Source organism: Trachurus trachurus (genome assembly GCF_905171665.1).
Source record: "Trachurus trachurus genome assembly, chromosome: 18".
In the NCBI taxonomy this organism is placed as follows: domain Eukaryota; kingdom Metazoa; phylum Chordata; class Actinopteri; order Carangiformes; family Carangidae; genus Trachurus; species Trachurus trachurus.
Genome location: NC_139909.1, coordinates 16,809,848 through 16,822,153, shown reverse-complemented (window position 1 = coordinate 16,822,153; position 12,306 = coordinate 16,809,848). Strand labels below are relative to the sequence as shown.

Sequence of the window (12,306 nt, the reverse complement as noted above, 5' to 3'; positions counted from 1 at the left end):
GCTCCAGCCTGTGTATCATTTATTAACTTATAATGTCATATATCTTCTTATCAGAGTGTCTCCTAGCATTATAAACTACACCATTCAGATAAAATCTATTGTGACACAGCAGAGTGGTTTTATATAGAGGGTCACACATCATATGCACCCAGGTGAGTCCTGCTCTCCCAGTGTCATCTGTCAGGTTTAATCCAGTAACACAAAGAATATGATTTATTATTAGTGTCATTGATTGATGAGAGTGTTATTAATCCCTGGAGAGGAGTATCCAGGTCCAGAATGTAACCTTGAGTAAGTACTTTATCAGCAGCTTTCTGGACCTTGCACTCTCTTTCCAGTGGGAGCCTCGCCTCTCTCTGTCTCCGGCACGCGTTTAATCACATGCGTGGATACTCAATCTACTGTCCTTCACTTCACAGCCACTTCCTTCATGAACCCACGTGCTGCTTGCTGATCTGTTGCCGCTGCCGCTGCCTCAAGGTATTTGAACCTTTCCTTCACCCTGTCTCGCCAGCCTCCGGTCTGAATCCTCACATCTACAGTGAAGTATTATTCCTGTGTAGGTTATCTCTCCCACTTTGAGGATCCCCTCTGTTATTATGTGTTGATTTGGTGTCATCTGTTTACTATCCTGTCCTGCATGGGGTTATTTTTTTTTTTGGAATATCTGAACACCACCATTGTTTGTGTCTTATCTAAATCTGACTTCTCCTGCGCGTTGCTGCATGTGTTTATAGACTCAAGAGTTTGTACAATCTTAAACCACTGTTCTTAGTTGTTTGATCACTCTCATGTCTGACATGAGGAGCTCATAGGACAATCTGGATAATTGTCAGGTGAAAAGTCACCAGAGATTATAGTATTTTTTTTAATGCTGATGGAGGAAAACCCAAAGCAACACTTATATTTAAATTCTTACTTTTTTTTAATCTACATTTATTCTTGTTCCTTTGATGTAAATCATCCTAAAAGTTTGTATTTTTGAGGTGGACATACATTTCTATTGCCATATTTACAGTATTTGTTGAAAACCCTTTGACCCATCACTTAAAGGGATAGTTCAACATTTTGGCAAATTAGTCCAAAGCTTCCGACATCAGATTGGAGCCGGTCATGCAGAGAGGTGACTGGGTTAACTGCCTATCGTGTGTCTGTCGCATCATCAGTCTCCGTACATGCTGAGGATGATGAACTTTGGACCAGCCACACTGCTGACACTCTCAAACTCTGCATGTGTGTGTGTGTGTGTGTCTGTGTGTGTGTGTTGGTGGATCAGTGGGTAACTCTGAGTCAAAGCTTTTGTGTGTCTCTGTCAGTAATTCTTCCTCAGTTTACGGTTACTAATGAAGAACGGCCGGTTTTTTAGGCATGCGGCGCGTTTGCTCCGCTCCCCTTCTCTCTGTCAATACACTCAACCTTAAAAGGCCATTTGCCGTGCGCTCTAATGGCTCCGACCCACAAAACTGCTCTCAAATCCAACAGTGTCCACCACACTAGTGTCGTATTATCTTTGTTTTTGTTTTTTATGCACATTTGTTCCTACATAAGCACCTTATGTATGTAAATATGTTGGTTTTTTCTGACTGCATTTGGACGGAAGTGAAATAACACAAGTATTTGTTGCACATGCTTGCTGTGACAAGTCGGTGTCCATGGTTACAGCATCACTGATATGACTCTGTGTGTTGCCTCCACAGATGGCAGGATATGATCACAGATAACTGAGGGAAAACGCTGCGTTTGTGAGTGAAACCTTGCACAGAAAACACTCCCAGACTCTTTTTCTTTTTTTCTTTTTAACCTCATAAATAAACTCAAACATCCAAAGCACGAACAATGGCTTCCTACAACCCGGCCCCAACGCAAGAGGCGACCAACGGGGGCCCGCCATCCGTAAAGTCTGAGGCCTCCGGGGAGTCCATGAAGCTGAAGAAGGAGATCTCCCTCCTGAACGGGGTCTGCCTCATCGTGGGCAACATGATCGGCTCGGGCATCTTCGTCTCGCCCAAGGGCGTCCTCATCCACAGCGCCTCCTACGGCCTCTCCCTGGTGGTGTGGACCGTCGGCGGGATCTTCTCCATCTTCGGGGCCCTGTGCTACGCCGAGCTGGGGACCACCATCACCAAGTCGGGGGCCTCCTACGCCTACATCCTGGAGGCCTTCGGGGGTTTCATGGCCTTCATCCGCCTGTGGACGTCGCTGCTGATCATCGAACCCACCAGCCAGGCCGTCATAGCCATCACCTTCTCCAACTACATGGTGCAGCCCATCTTCCCCACCTGCATAGCGCCGTACCTGGCCAACCGGCTGCTGGCGGCTGCTTGTATATGTGAGTACGCATCAGATCTGTCCAGGGCCGTGGTATAGGGGAGAAAGGTGATGATAATAGAGAGCCTAAGCGGAAGCAGGAAGTAACGTCGCCATGGGACCTCAACTCGGAAAAAAGTCTCCATGTAAGTGAACGGGAGCCAAAGTTTTATTTCGTGATCCGATTGAATTGTGCCATGAGAAAAAAATATGACCTACTTGTTTAAAACATCACGTTTCATGCCGTGAAATCAGCAGTTTGTTGTAAAACGGCAACGGAAGAATGTATTTTGTGTGAAGACGCTCTACGGACTACAGATCTGGTGTCCCACAAAAAAATACGTCACCAACTGACACGGGAAAGGGCGGCATTTGGTGTGTGACGTCACCTACGCGACTTGTAGTCTTTCTGGTTACGGCTTCTTCTGAATTTTATTTTACAATAGTTTTACAACAAACTGCTGATTTCTCGGCATAAAACGAGATGTTTTAAACAGGTAGAGGACATATTTTTTTCTCATGGCACAATTCAATCGGATCACGAAATAAAACATTGACTCCCGTTCACTTACATGGAGACTTTTTCCGAGTTGAGGTCCCACGGCGACCGTTACTTCCTGCTTCCACTTAGGCTCTCTATTCTAGGGGCCCAGCGCCCAGTAGGGCCCACAAAAAAGCCCCCAGTAGTCTAATCTTTGTATGACTGAATTATTCTGCTGACTAATACTCATAGTAATGCTGCATTAGCATCAAAACAAAGTAGGCTAAATTATAATACATATGTAGTGTAAGAAAAAAAAGTGGAAAAGTCAGGGGCCCACTTTAGTATTTTTTCAGGGGCCCCAGAATTCCTAGCAACGGCCCTGGATCTGTCTCTACTGTTGTAGGCTACATGTGTGAGTGACTGAGTGACGAGTGGCTGTCACAGTCACCGGTGGTTTCACATCTTAGACGGAGCATGTGAGCTCCAGAGACTAGAGAAGTGAAAAATGGTGACACAAAAGCTTAGGTCAGCAGCTCTGCAGCTCTGACATCAGACTAAGGAGGAACTGAGCAAACCCCCCTCAAAAAAGGCAGGAAGAGTAAGGGAAAAAGTCTTTTTTACTCAATCTCTGAGTGATGACTTAGAAATCCCAGCTGTGTGTCCTTCACGTGTGGACTTTAGTCACGGCGGCAAGAAAGCGCCTCATAAATGTAGAAGTGACCTTTCTCAGTGGATGTGGCCCAAATCGCTGAGGTTACTACAACACAATGGCACACAGAGACAGAGATAGGTTGACAAACTGAATTAATCAAACCATAGTGAAATTTACACGACCGCTCGTCACCGAGGCAACTGAACACAACTTTATAGGCAGAGAAATACCAACACTAAGGCAACCAGACGCTGAGACGACAGGTCAAAGACACACACAGAGCTTATTAAGGCGGTGCGTCAAAGATAAACTCTGGTCTCTCCAAAGATAAAAAATATACAATTTGTTCACGTTTGCAATAAATATTAGTCATTCATCCACCCACGCACCTGAAAGGCAGCCGTGTGGAGCGTACACACTGAAAGACAAGCACACACACACACACACACACACACACACACACATAAAGGCCATGCTCCGATAAGCAGTGCTCAGAGGAGTGCTGATAGCTGTGAGGTAAAGTCCTCGCTGCGCTGAGACTCTGACCTGAGAGGCAGGAGGCAACGGCCAACTGACAGCTCAGCAGGAGTTAAGACAGAGTGAACGACTTCCTGTCAGAGAAGGTGTCTTCACTGGCCACTGGGAAACTGTAGCTTCGCTGTACCCCAACTTTATATGAAGATGATAGATTATAATTAGCTTTAGGTCATGCTGTTATTGTTAAAAATTAATTTTTATAGGCCTACGTCACATTTTTCTTATTTAAAGGTAACATGTCATATGCAACTATGTCAGCTTCAACAGAGGTTGGTCCTGTTTATATGGAAGCCCATTTATGCTGAGCAAAATTAAAAACATAGAAATATTTAATTAATAAAAAAAATGTTCTTAAATCATAAAATGGCAAATCATAATTATCATAGGTTTGACTTGAAATATCTCAATTAAAGCTTCTGTAAAATAACCAGATCCAATATAAAGTATTATACTTATATTATAATATACATATGAACTCAATGATGCAGTAAGTTAAAGTTTCAACATTATTTATTTATCTATTCTTATCTATATCTATATCTCACTTAGTAGCTAATTTATAATGATTTAATAATTTGGACCTAATAAGTCACACGTTTTATTTAGTATCTCCAAGATTACCATAAAAATGACAAATTAAGTTCAAATTCTCATAAAGCACTTAAAAAAATAAATACAAGTTAAAACTAAGCTGTCTCATTATTTTTGACTTAATAAGAAAAAATGTCAAAACGATAGGACGTAAGTAAATTGTTATAATGTCTTTTCTTGGTGGAAAAAGGGTGTGTGAACAACGACACATGCACAAAGCATGTTTTTCCATTTCACTTGTTTACTTCCCCGATTTGAAACTCATGAGACAGAACGAAAACCTTTAACTTTCACTAAAAGTAAAAAAAAAAAAAAAAATCAAAATGTGTATCCAACAGCAGTAAGAAAAACACAACGGTTACACAGAACTAAGCACATCACATATTTTATCTCATTTAATTATGTGTACATTAGATGTTTTATATCTTCTGACATCCAGAGTGGTTGATTTGCATTCTCACATGAGTTCACAGTTTGTGAGCGAAGTGAATGAGTTTTTAAAGATCTCCATTTCACCTCAACATCTGGACTGTATTTGTCTTGTGCTACCAGTCGTCCAGCCTCCTGAACCCAACCTCACACCTCCCACCCTTCTAGCCTTTCACTGTCAACACACCACACCTCCTCCTTCTGTGTGGCGCTGTCTCCCTCTCCATCGCTCATCTCCGTCCGAACCGTGGAGGTGTGTTGTGTTTGACCGGGCGTCCTGTTGGGAGCCGACTTGTTATGATCCCCTATCTGTCAATGGTCGGTGGAAGATGATAGTGTTGTGATCCGCCCTCCCTTTGGTCAATGCGGAGGAGGGAATTGGCGCGGTGATGCAATCCTGTTTTGGTCTGTGTGCGGCCTGTGAGTTTCACTGGAGATAAAATGTGTCCACTCAGCTGGTTTTCAGGTGAATTTGTTTAATCTGTGACTCAGGACAGACTCAAGACTCGGGAGGAAGAAAAAGGAGTTTTGTTTACTAAAAAAAAGAAGAGATAAACCACAATGATTAAAAGAAGTGGACTGTGTGGAATGACCAGACATCATGTGTCTAGTTGTTTCCACATCTATGAACGAGGAGGGGTCATGTGCTGATAAGACGCCCGGAGAAGAAGCACAAAACATTTCCCGTTTCCAAAGAACATCAAAGCAGCTCAAAGAGAAGGAGGCCGACAAATAAAGAGGAGGCTTCTCCTATCAGCTGTTGGTGAACTCCTGTTAAAGGGATAGTTCAACATTTCAGCAAATTGGCCCATTGCCATAATCCCTATAGTTTTAGGAGTAGGTTTTTAACGGCGGAGCAGAGCCGTGAGCTGCTCAGAGCTACGCTACGGAGGCTCATGGGATTTCTTGGTTTCCCTCATCAAATACACAATCCAACAACTCCGAAACGCTCTCGTGGACAAGTTGTGACCTACACATTCACCACGCTATGAGATAATAACAGAACGTTACGAGACAGAGTTGTTTTCGAGGCAAATGCAGAGAAAAAACTGCCCCCGACGGGAACGCACATCAGCGGCTTTGCATGAATTGACCTAGAAAACAACTCCTCTATTTGATGAGTTTGATGAAATCCCATTAGCCTCCGTAGCGTAGCTCTGAGCAGCTTGCGGCTCTGCTCCGCCGTTCTAAAAATAGCTTGCACCGACAATTAAAGGTAACAAACCTACTGCTATGACTATAGGGATTATGGCAATGGGCAAATTTGCAAAAATGTTGAACTATCCCTTTAAAGTCAGCCTTGTTTCCATGACTGTACCTGCCGGTGTGTGTGGCCTTATGTGTGTGTGTGTGTGTGTGTGTGTGTGTGTGTGTGTGTGTGTGTGTGTGTGTGTGTGTGTGTGTGTGTGTGTGTGAGGTTGTATGTGCTGCACTCAGCTGTTTCCTCATCTGAAAAACAACAGGCCGGTCCGCTTGAGTCAGCAGCAGCGTTTCCTTAAATCGGCCGCTCTCTCACTCGGAAACATGCTGGCACACGCCCAGTTTACAGAGCAGTGGGTCGTTTCTGTGTGTGTGTGGTTATGAGTGAGTAACACATGTGTATCTGTGTTTATGTTCCTCTCCCTCAGGTTTGCTGACCTTTGTGAACTGCGCCTATGTGAAGTGGGGCACCAGGGTCCAGGACTTCTTCACCTACGCCAAAGTCATCGCCCTTATCGCTGTCATCATCACGGGCCTGGTGAAGATCGGACAAGGTGTTTAAATGAGAACAATATTAAGAGTTAGCTGACACCTGCTGTCACTTTAAGGCTATTTATATGAGTTAAACGTACTGTAACTGAGACTTTAAGTCATTTCACCATAATTAAATAACTGTTGTTGGTGTTTGTTTTTCAGGTCACACCCAGAACTTCGATGATCTCTTCGATGGCTCGTCTCAGGACCCCGGGGACATCGCTCTGGCCCTGTACTCGGCCCTGTTCTCCTACTCTGGATGGGACACCCTCAACTTTGTCACAGAGGAGATCAAAAACCCAGAGAGGTGAGCAGGCCAGATGTTGATGCCGATACATACAGTACAGTGATGATGAATCACTTTGATGTAACATTTCTGACCTGTGCACCAGCTGAGTAGACTTAAATTGTCATTATTATAAAAAACAAAACAAAACCTGAAAGGCAGATTAGCGACTACTCATGGCAAGTAAAAACATAAGACATCCATCAATTAGGCTACTAAGATCAAAGGGATTTCAGAAATAACGCAGTGTCATAAAGTGCTGATGGGGAAACCAGGGATGGTAAACAGCATCACTTTCAGGGATTTAGAGTTATGTGATCAATATCATGTGTACCCACTCACTCCCTGACATTGCATGTGAATTTCCATGGCTGTATGAAGAGGTTTGTAGGTTTTACAGCCCCAAAAAAATGTTTTAGGTAAGAAACAAATCTTTTGAACCAAGTCCAAATTTTGATGAGTATCGATACCGTTGACGTTTGAATTAGGTAACCTGTATAAGATGAAAGAGCAGGTTCTTAGGTGAAATGTGAGTAATTTTGTCAATGTTTATTTGTTGTTTGTGTCAACCGCATCTTTCCTGGAATTTGACAGTGATTATTAGCTGCTTCTGACCTCCTGAAGGTTTCCATTCATACACTCCCTTCATTGGTATTATCAAAATATGTTCTTTAAGACAGCTTTCTAATGTTAGGATCCACACCACTGTCACTGTTCTTCATTTAGCCGTCAGTGATGAGTTCGTTCTCTTCATACTGAATCATAGGAAGATGCTTTAGTGTTGGAACATGCACAATAAACTTACATAGATGCATGTTTTGTGGTGTGGTTAAAATTTATCCCAGGTTGTGTTACAACATACCCCGGTAGTGGGGCAGATTCTAACAGTGGCACTCCTTGCATTTGACATCAACTAGTGAATTCTGTGATTTAATTTAAGAAGTTTAAGGCATTGCTATTTCTAGAGGACAAATGAGGGGACTCTGTGTCAAAATTTGAGAGCCCTACCATGAACACTCTGCAAGTTATAGGAGCTGAGACAAAAAGTGTTACAACCATCCTCGGTCTCCCCTAACTCTGAATGGGTGTGAATCAATAATCATTCAAATGATCTAAAAGTCAAGCTAAATGCTAACATCAGCATGTTAACAAGTCCACTATGACAGTGTCAGTACTCTGATATTTAGCTCATCTGACGTCAACTGTGTTCACTATCTTAGTTTAGCGCGGTGGCGTGCTAACGTCTGCTCGTTAGCACTAAAAACAAACAAACACCTTGAAGCTCCCTGTGAATCACATTAGTTTTGTATCAGGTAAGAAACTGAATCACTGGCTAATTTAAAAATAAGAACTAATGATGCTGCAACAGATCATTTCCATCTAATAGTTGTACAAATATTTTTTACTCTGGGCCAACACACTGCCACACCTTTGCAGGCGAAGCGCGGCTTCAACCACAGAGACATCCTGAAGGGTGGCACTAAACATTCTCCTGCTGGGTTTCCCAGATTCATTACTTGTCTACTCAAAGTGCTGCAGTGTCAAGTCAAAGGTTGATTGAATGAAAAAATGAATGAATGAAACTTGTGGTTAGCTCAATCATTTCTGATTCCACCACTGGAGTATTACTTTGTGTCAACATCACACACCAGCTTTTACAGATGACTTTAATCATTATATTCATCAATAAACCTCACCCCAGTTGGTGTTAAACACTTATTACAGCAGATCTCATGACCATCTCTGCAGTGTTAAGTTGCAGGATAAAGGTCGACACATTTGATCATCAGAAATCAGTCAATAAGAAAAAAAAACCCTGAGTGGTAAACAACAACGCACAGAGATGAAGAACAAACAGGGAAAATTGCTAAAGAGTTTGTTGTGACGTCTCTTTATCAAACCATGTTGCAACTTTGTGTGTAGGTGTGTGTCTGTGTCTGTGTGGGGGTGTTTGAGCCTTTTACACAACTGAGCAAATGAACAAAGACAACACATGTGATTGGATCACAAGCTCCTTTCAGGAGTTCCCAGGCAGATTAAGTGACAAACACCCCCCCACCACCTCATCCCAATCCCCATCCTGCCCTCGACCACGGGGCCGATCAGCTCTTGTCCAGCAGCAGCAGACTCCTGATGAACCACCACCACCACCACCATCGCTTCACTCCTCTGGTCTCTCACCCTCTCTCTCTCTCTCTGCTTCCCCCTGCTGCTCCTCTGTGTGAATCACAGGAACCTGCCGCTGGCCATCGCCATCTCCATGCCCATAGTGACGGTGATCTACATCCTGACCAACGTGGCGTACTACACCGTCCTCCCCATGAACACGATCCTAGACAGTGATGCCGTCGCTGTGGTAAGTGTCTAGTCTATGATCACTGATCAAACACCAGTTCAAACCAGCTCAAGAAAATGTACAAAAATATGTTGTTTAGCGGGTACAATGGATAATGAATAATGAATAATTGGTGATTATTATTCATTACATATGTGTATGTATATATGTGTATATATGCATGACATGTGTATATATATGTATATATATACAGTGGGGAAAATAAGTATTTGATCCCCTGCTGATTTTTGTCCTCATTTTACTTGATCAAATGGAAAATAATTTGTCGCATTTATTAATTCTGGTCTTTTTTTTCCTTTTCATTTTGATATTCTGTCTCTCTCCGTGTTAAAATTAATTTACCATAAAAACTATAGACCGCCCATTTCTTTATGGGGGACAAACTTTTTAAAAAATCTGCAAATTTACCCCACTGTATATATTATTATTATTATTATTTAGATAAAATGATGAGAGCTAACAAGCTGCTTCTTCTCACTCATTTTTGAATATGTCATTTATTTTATTTTTTCTGTGTTTTATTATTTTGCTTCCTCAATTTTCATTTCTATATTATGTTTTGCAAAGAATTTGTTTAGTAGCAATCTGGGAGTGTTGTACTATTTGCATAATCGGCAGGTTTTCTTCACCATTTCTGTCTTTCCTCCCCAGACCTTTGCTGACCAGGTGTTCGGTGTGATGAACTGGACCATCCCCCTCGCCGTGGCTCTGTCCTGCTTCGGAGGACTCAACGCCTCCATCCTGGCCTCCTCCAGGTGAGCCATTCGGCCTTTTCAGGATCACGTTTGAGTCACTCCATCGCTGTGTTGTCAGATCACCCTCCAACTCATTGTCCCTTGTGTCCATTAAGGCTGTTCTTCGTGGGCTCCAGAGAGGGCCACCTGCCAGACTCCCTGTGCATGCTCCATGTCCACCGCTACACCCCCATCCCCGCCCTGCTCTTCAACGTTAGTCATCCTTTTTATTTTCTTATTTGTTTTCTTAATGTCCGATTTATCAGCCAATCAGCCAATCTTTCTATTCATTCCCACTTCTCCTAGTCTGACTTTCCCGTTTGTCTCTGCAGGGCATCATGGCTCTGATATACCTGTGTGTAGAGGACGTCTTCAGACTGATTAACTACTACAGCTTCAGCTACTGGTTCTTTGTGGGTCTGTCCATCTTGGGGCAGCTGTATCTGCGCTGGAAGCAGCCGGACAGGAAGAGGCCGCTGAAGGTTAAAAACCACTTTATTACTTCACTGCAGTCACTGGTTCTGGTTTCTCAAAAGTGATTCAGCATAATCTGACATTTTCCCTCTCTCCTCTCTCGTCTCTCCTCCTCCAACAGCTCAGTCTCATCTACCCCATCATTTTCTGTCTCCTCACCGTCTTCCTGGTGGTTGTGCCGCTCTACAGCGACACCATCAACTCTCTGATCGGCATTGCCATCGCCCTGTCGGGAGTGCCCGTTTACTTCCTCTGCTGCTACACTCCGGCCAGTAAGAGGCCGCTGTGGGTACGGAAATCGATCGGTAAGAGACCTGCACCATTTTTTTTTTACATTTTTTATTCTATTAATGCCAATTGCTCCACTGCTGTTACATCACCTAAGGAAAATCCATCATCCTGCTTTAATTCTTATTCTAAGTAGCTATTTTACTCCATATAATTATTGCACATTATTTGGTATTTAAATGGTTTTCACACAGGGCCGTTGTATAGGGGAGAAGGGTGATGATAATTCTAGGGGCCCAACGCCTAGTAGGGCCCACAAAAAAACCCAGTAGTCTAATCTTTGTATGACTGAATTATTCTGCATAAGACCCTGACTAATACTCATAGTAATGCTGCATTAGCATCAAAACAAAGTAGGCTAAATAAAAAATGATAATACATACGTAGTCTACGAAAAAAATGTGCAAAATTCAGGGGGTAGGGGCCCACTTTAGTATTCTTTCAGGGGGCCCAGAATTCCTAGCAACAGCCCTGTTTTCACATAACTTGTTTTTAGGGATCTATGGGATGTGTTTTTGGGATTAGGAAATCAAATCATAAGGATAGCTAAACCTGCCTATGTACATCTAATTAGAGGCAAAGGAATCACTGTAATTACGTCTCAAATGAAATTCCAGCTGTTGCTGATAACAGCTGGATCCAGGCTGATGCATGAGTTTCCCTAACCTCTTCTCCTGTCTCCACCTCTTTCAGCTAAATCGGGTTTGTTCATTCAGAAGGTGTGCTACTCCGTCCTGACTGAAATGGATACCGACGACAAGGCAGAGTAGAGACGTTTGATTTTAACACCCTGCCGGAGACTGACGACACACACACACACACGCACACACACACACGGAGGCTCAACCTGAACTCGTCTCGGCCGGTCGCCACCTCGACGGAGGAGCATTTGAGCTTGAGCTGGACCCAGCTCTCTGACCTGTCAGTCATCATCGCCCCGGTGATAGTGTTAACGTATGATGGTGCCCGGGCGCTTGACGGCAAGATTTCACTCTTATCTGACTGTGACTTCAGAGGGGAACATTTGAATGCACTCCTGAAGAAATCTGCTCCTGTTTTTATTACAGAACAGTAGCAAATTATTTAATTAATACATGAAGACAAGCTTTGTTTGTGTGTGAAATTACATTATGTTATGTATTTCTGATCATACTGGAAAGTGGCAAATTGATGTGGTTCATTTAAGTGGAGAGGAAAACATCCTTGACACTGAAAGCACTGCTGACCATAGAAATATTACTTTTAATATTATTTGCAAAAAAGGAAAAACAAGCAGCAAAAGAGATTAGAAACTGATACTCCACATTCACTGTGGAGGGAGAAGTTCAAATAAAGTTTTATACTGTCATCTGTCAGGTGTAGTGAGGTAAAGGGCTATTTTTACACAGAGTAACTCGTGTTTTTTTCTGAAGTGTCTGATTCAAACACAATGTA

The 12,306-nt window shown here is 42.9% G+C and overlaps 1 protein-coding gene across 1 annotated transcript; it reads left to right on the top strand.

The window, feature by feature from the left end:
• The first annotated feature begins 1,710 nt into the window (after positions 1-1,710).
• Positions 1,711-12,088, top strand: slc7a7 (solute carrier family 7 member 7). Its single transcript, XM_083992315.1, has 9 exons — positions 1,711-2,329; positions 6,629-6,754; positions 6,897-7,041; positions 9,253-9,376; positions 10,028-10,131; positions 10,227-10,323; positions 10,443-10,592; positions 10,706-10,889; positions 11,566-12,088. Exons 1-9 carry the CDS (start codon positions 1,837-1,839, stop codon positions 11,640-11,642), a joined length of 1,500 nt encoding a protein of 499 aa, XP_083848441.1. The 5' UTR covers positions 1,711-1,836; the 3' UTR covers positions 11,643-12,088.
• Positions 12,089-12,306: the final 218 nt, after the last annotated feature.

What these genes read in the sequence shown, in the direction of transcription:
- slc7a7 (XM_083992315.1), top strand. Translation starts at nt 1,837, where the DNA reads ATGGCTTCCTACAACCCGGCCCCAACGCAAGAGGCGACCAACGGGGGC. An exon ending in ACAGTGATGCCGTCGCTGTG is followed by an intron (nt 9,377 to 10,027) that starts GTAAGTGTCTAG and finishes TTTCCTCCCCAG; the next exon opens with ACCTTTGCTGACCAGGTGTT. An exon ending in ACAGGAAGAGGCCGCTGAAG is followed by an intron (nt 10,593 to 10,705) that starts GTTAAAAACCAC and finishes CTCCTCCAACAG; the next exon opens with CTCAGTCTCATCTACCCCAT.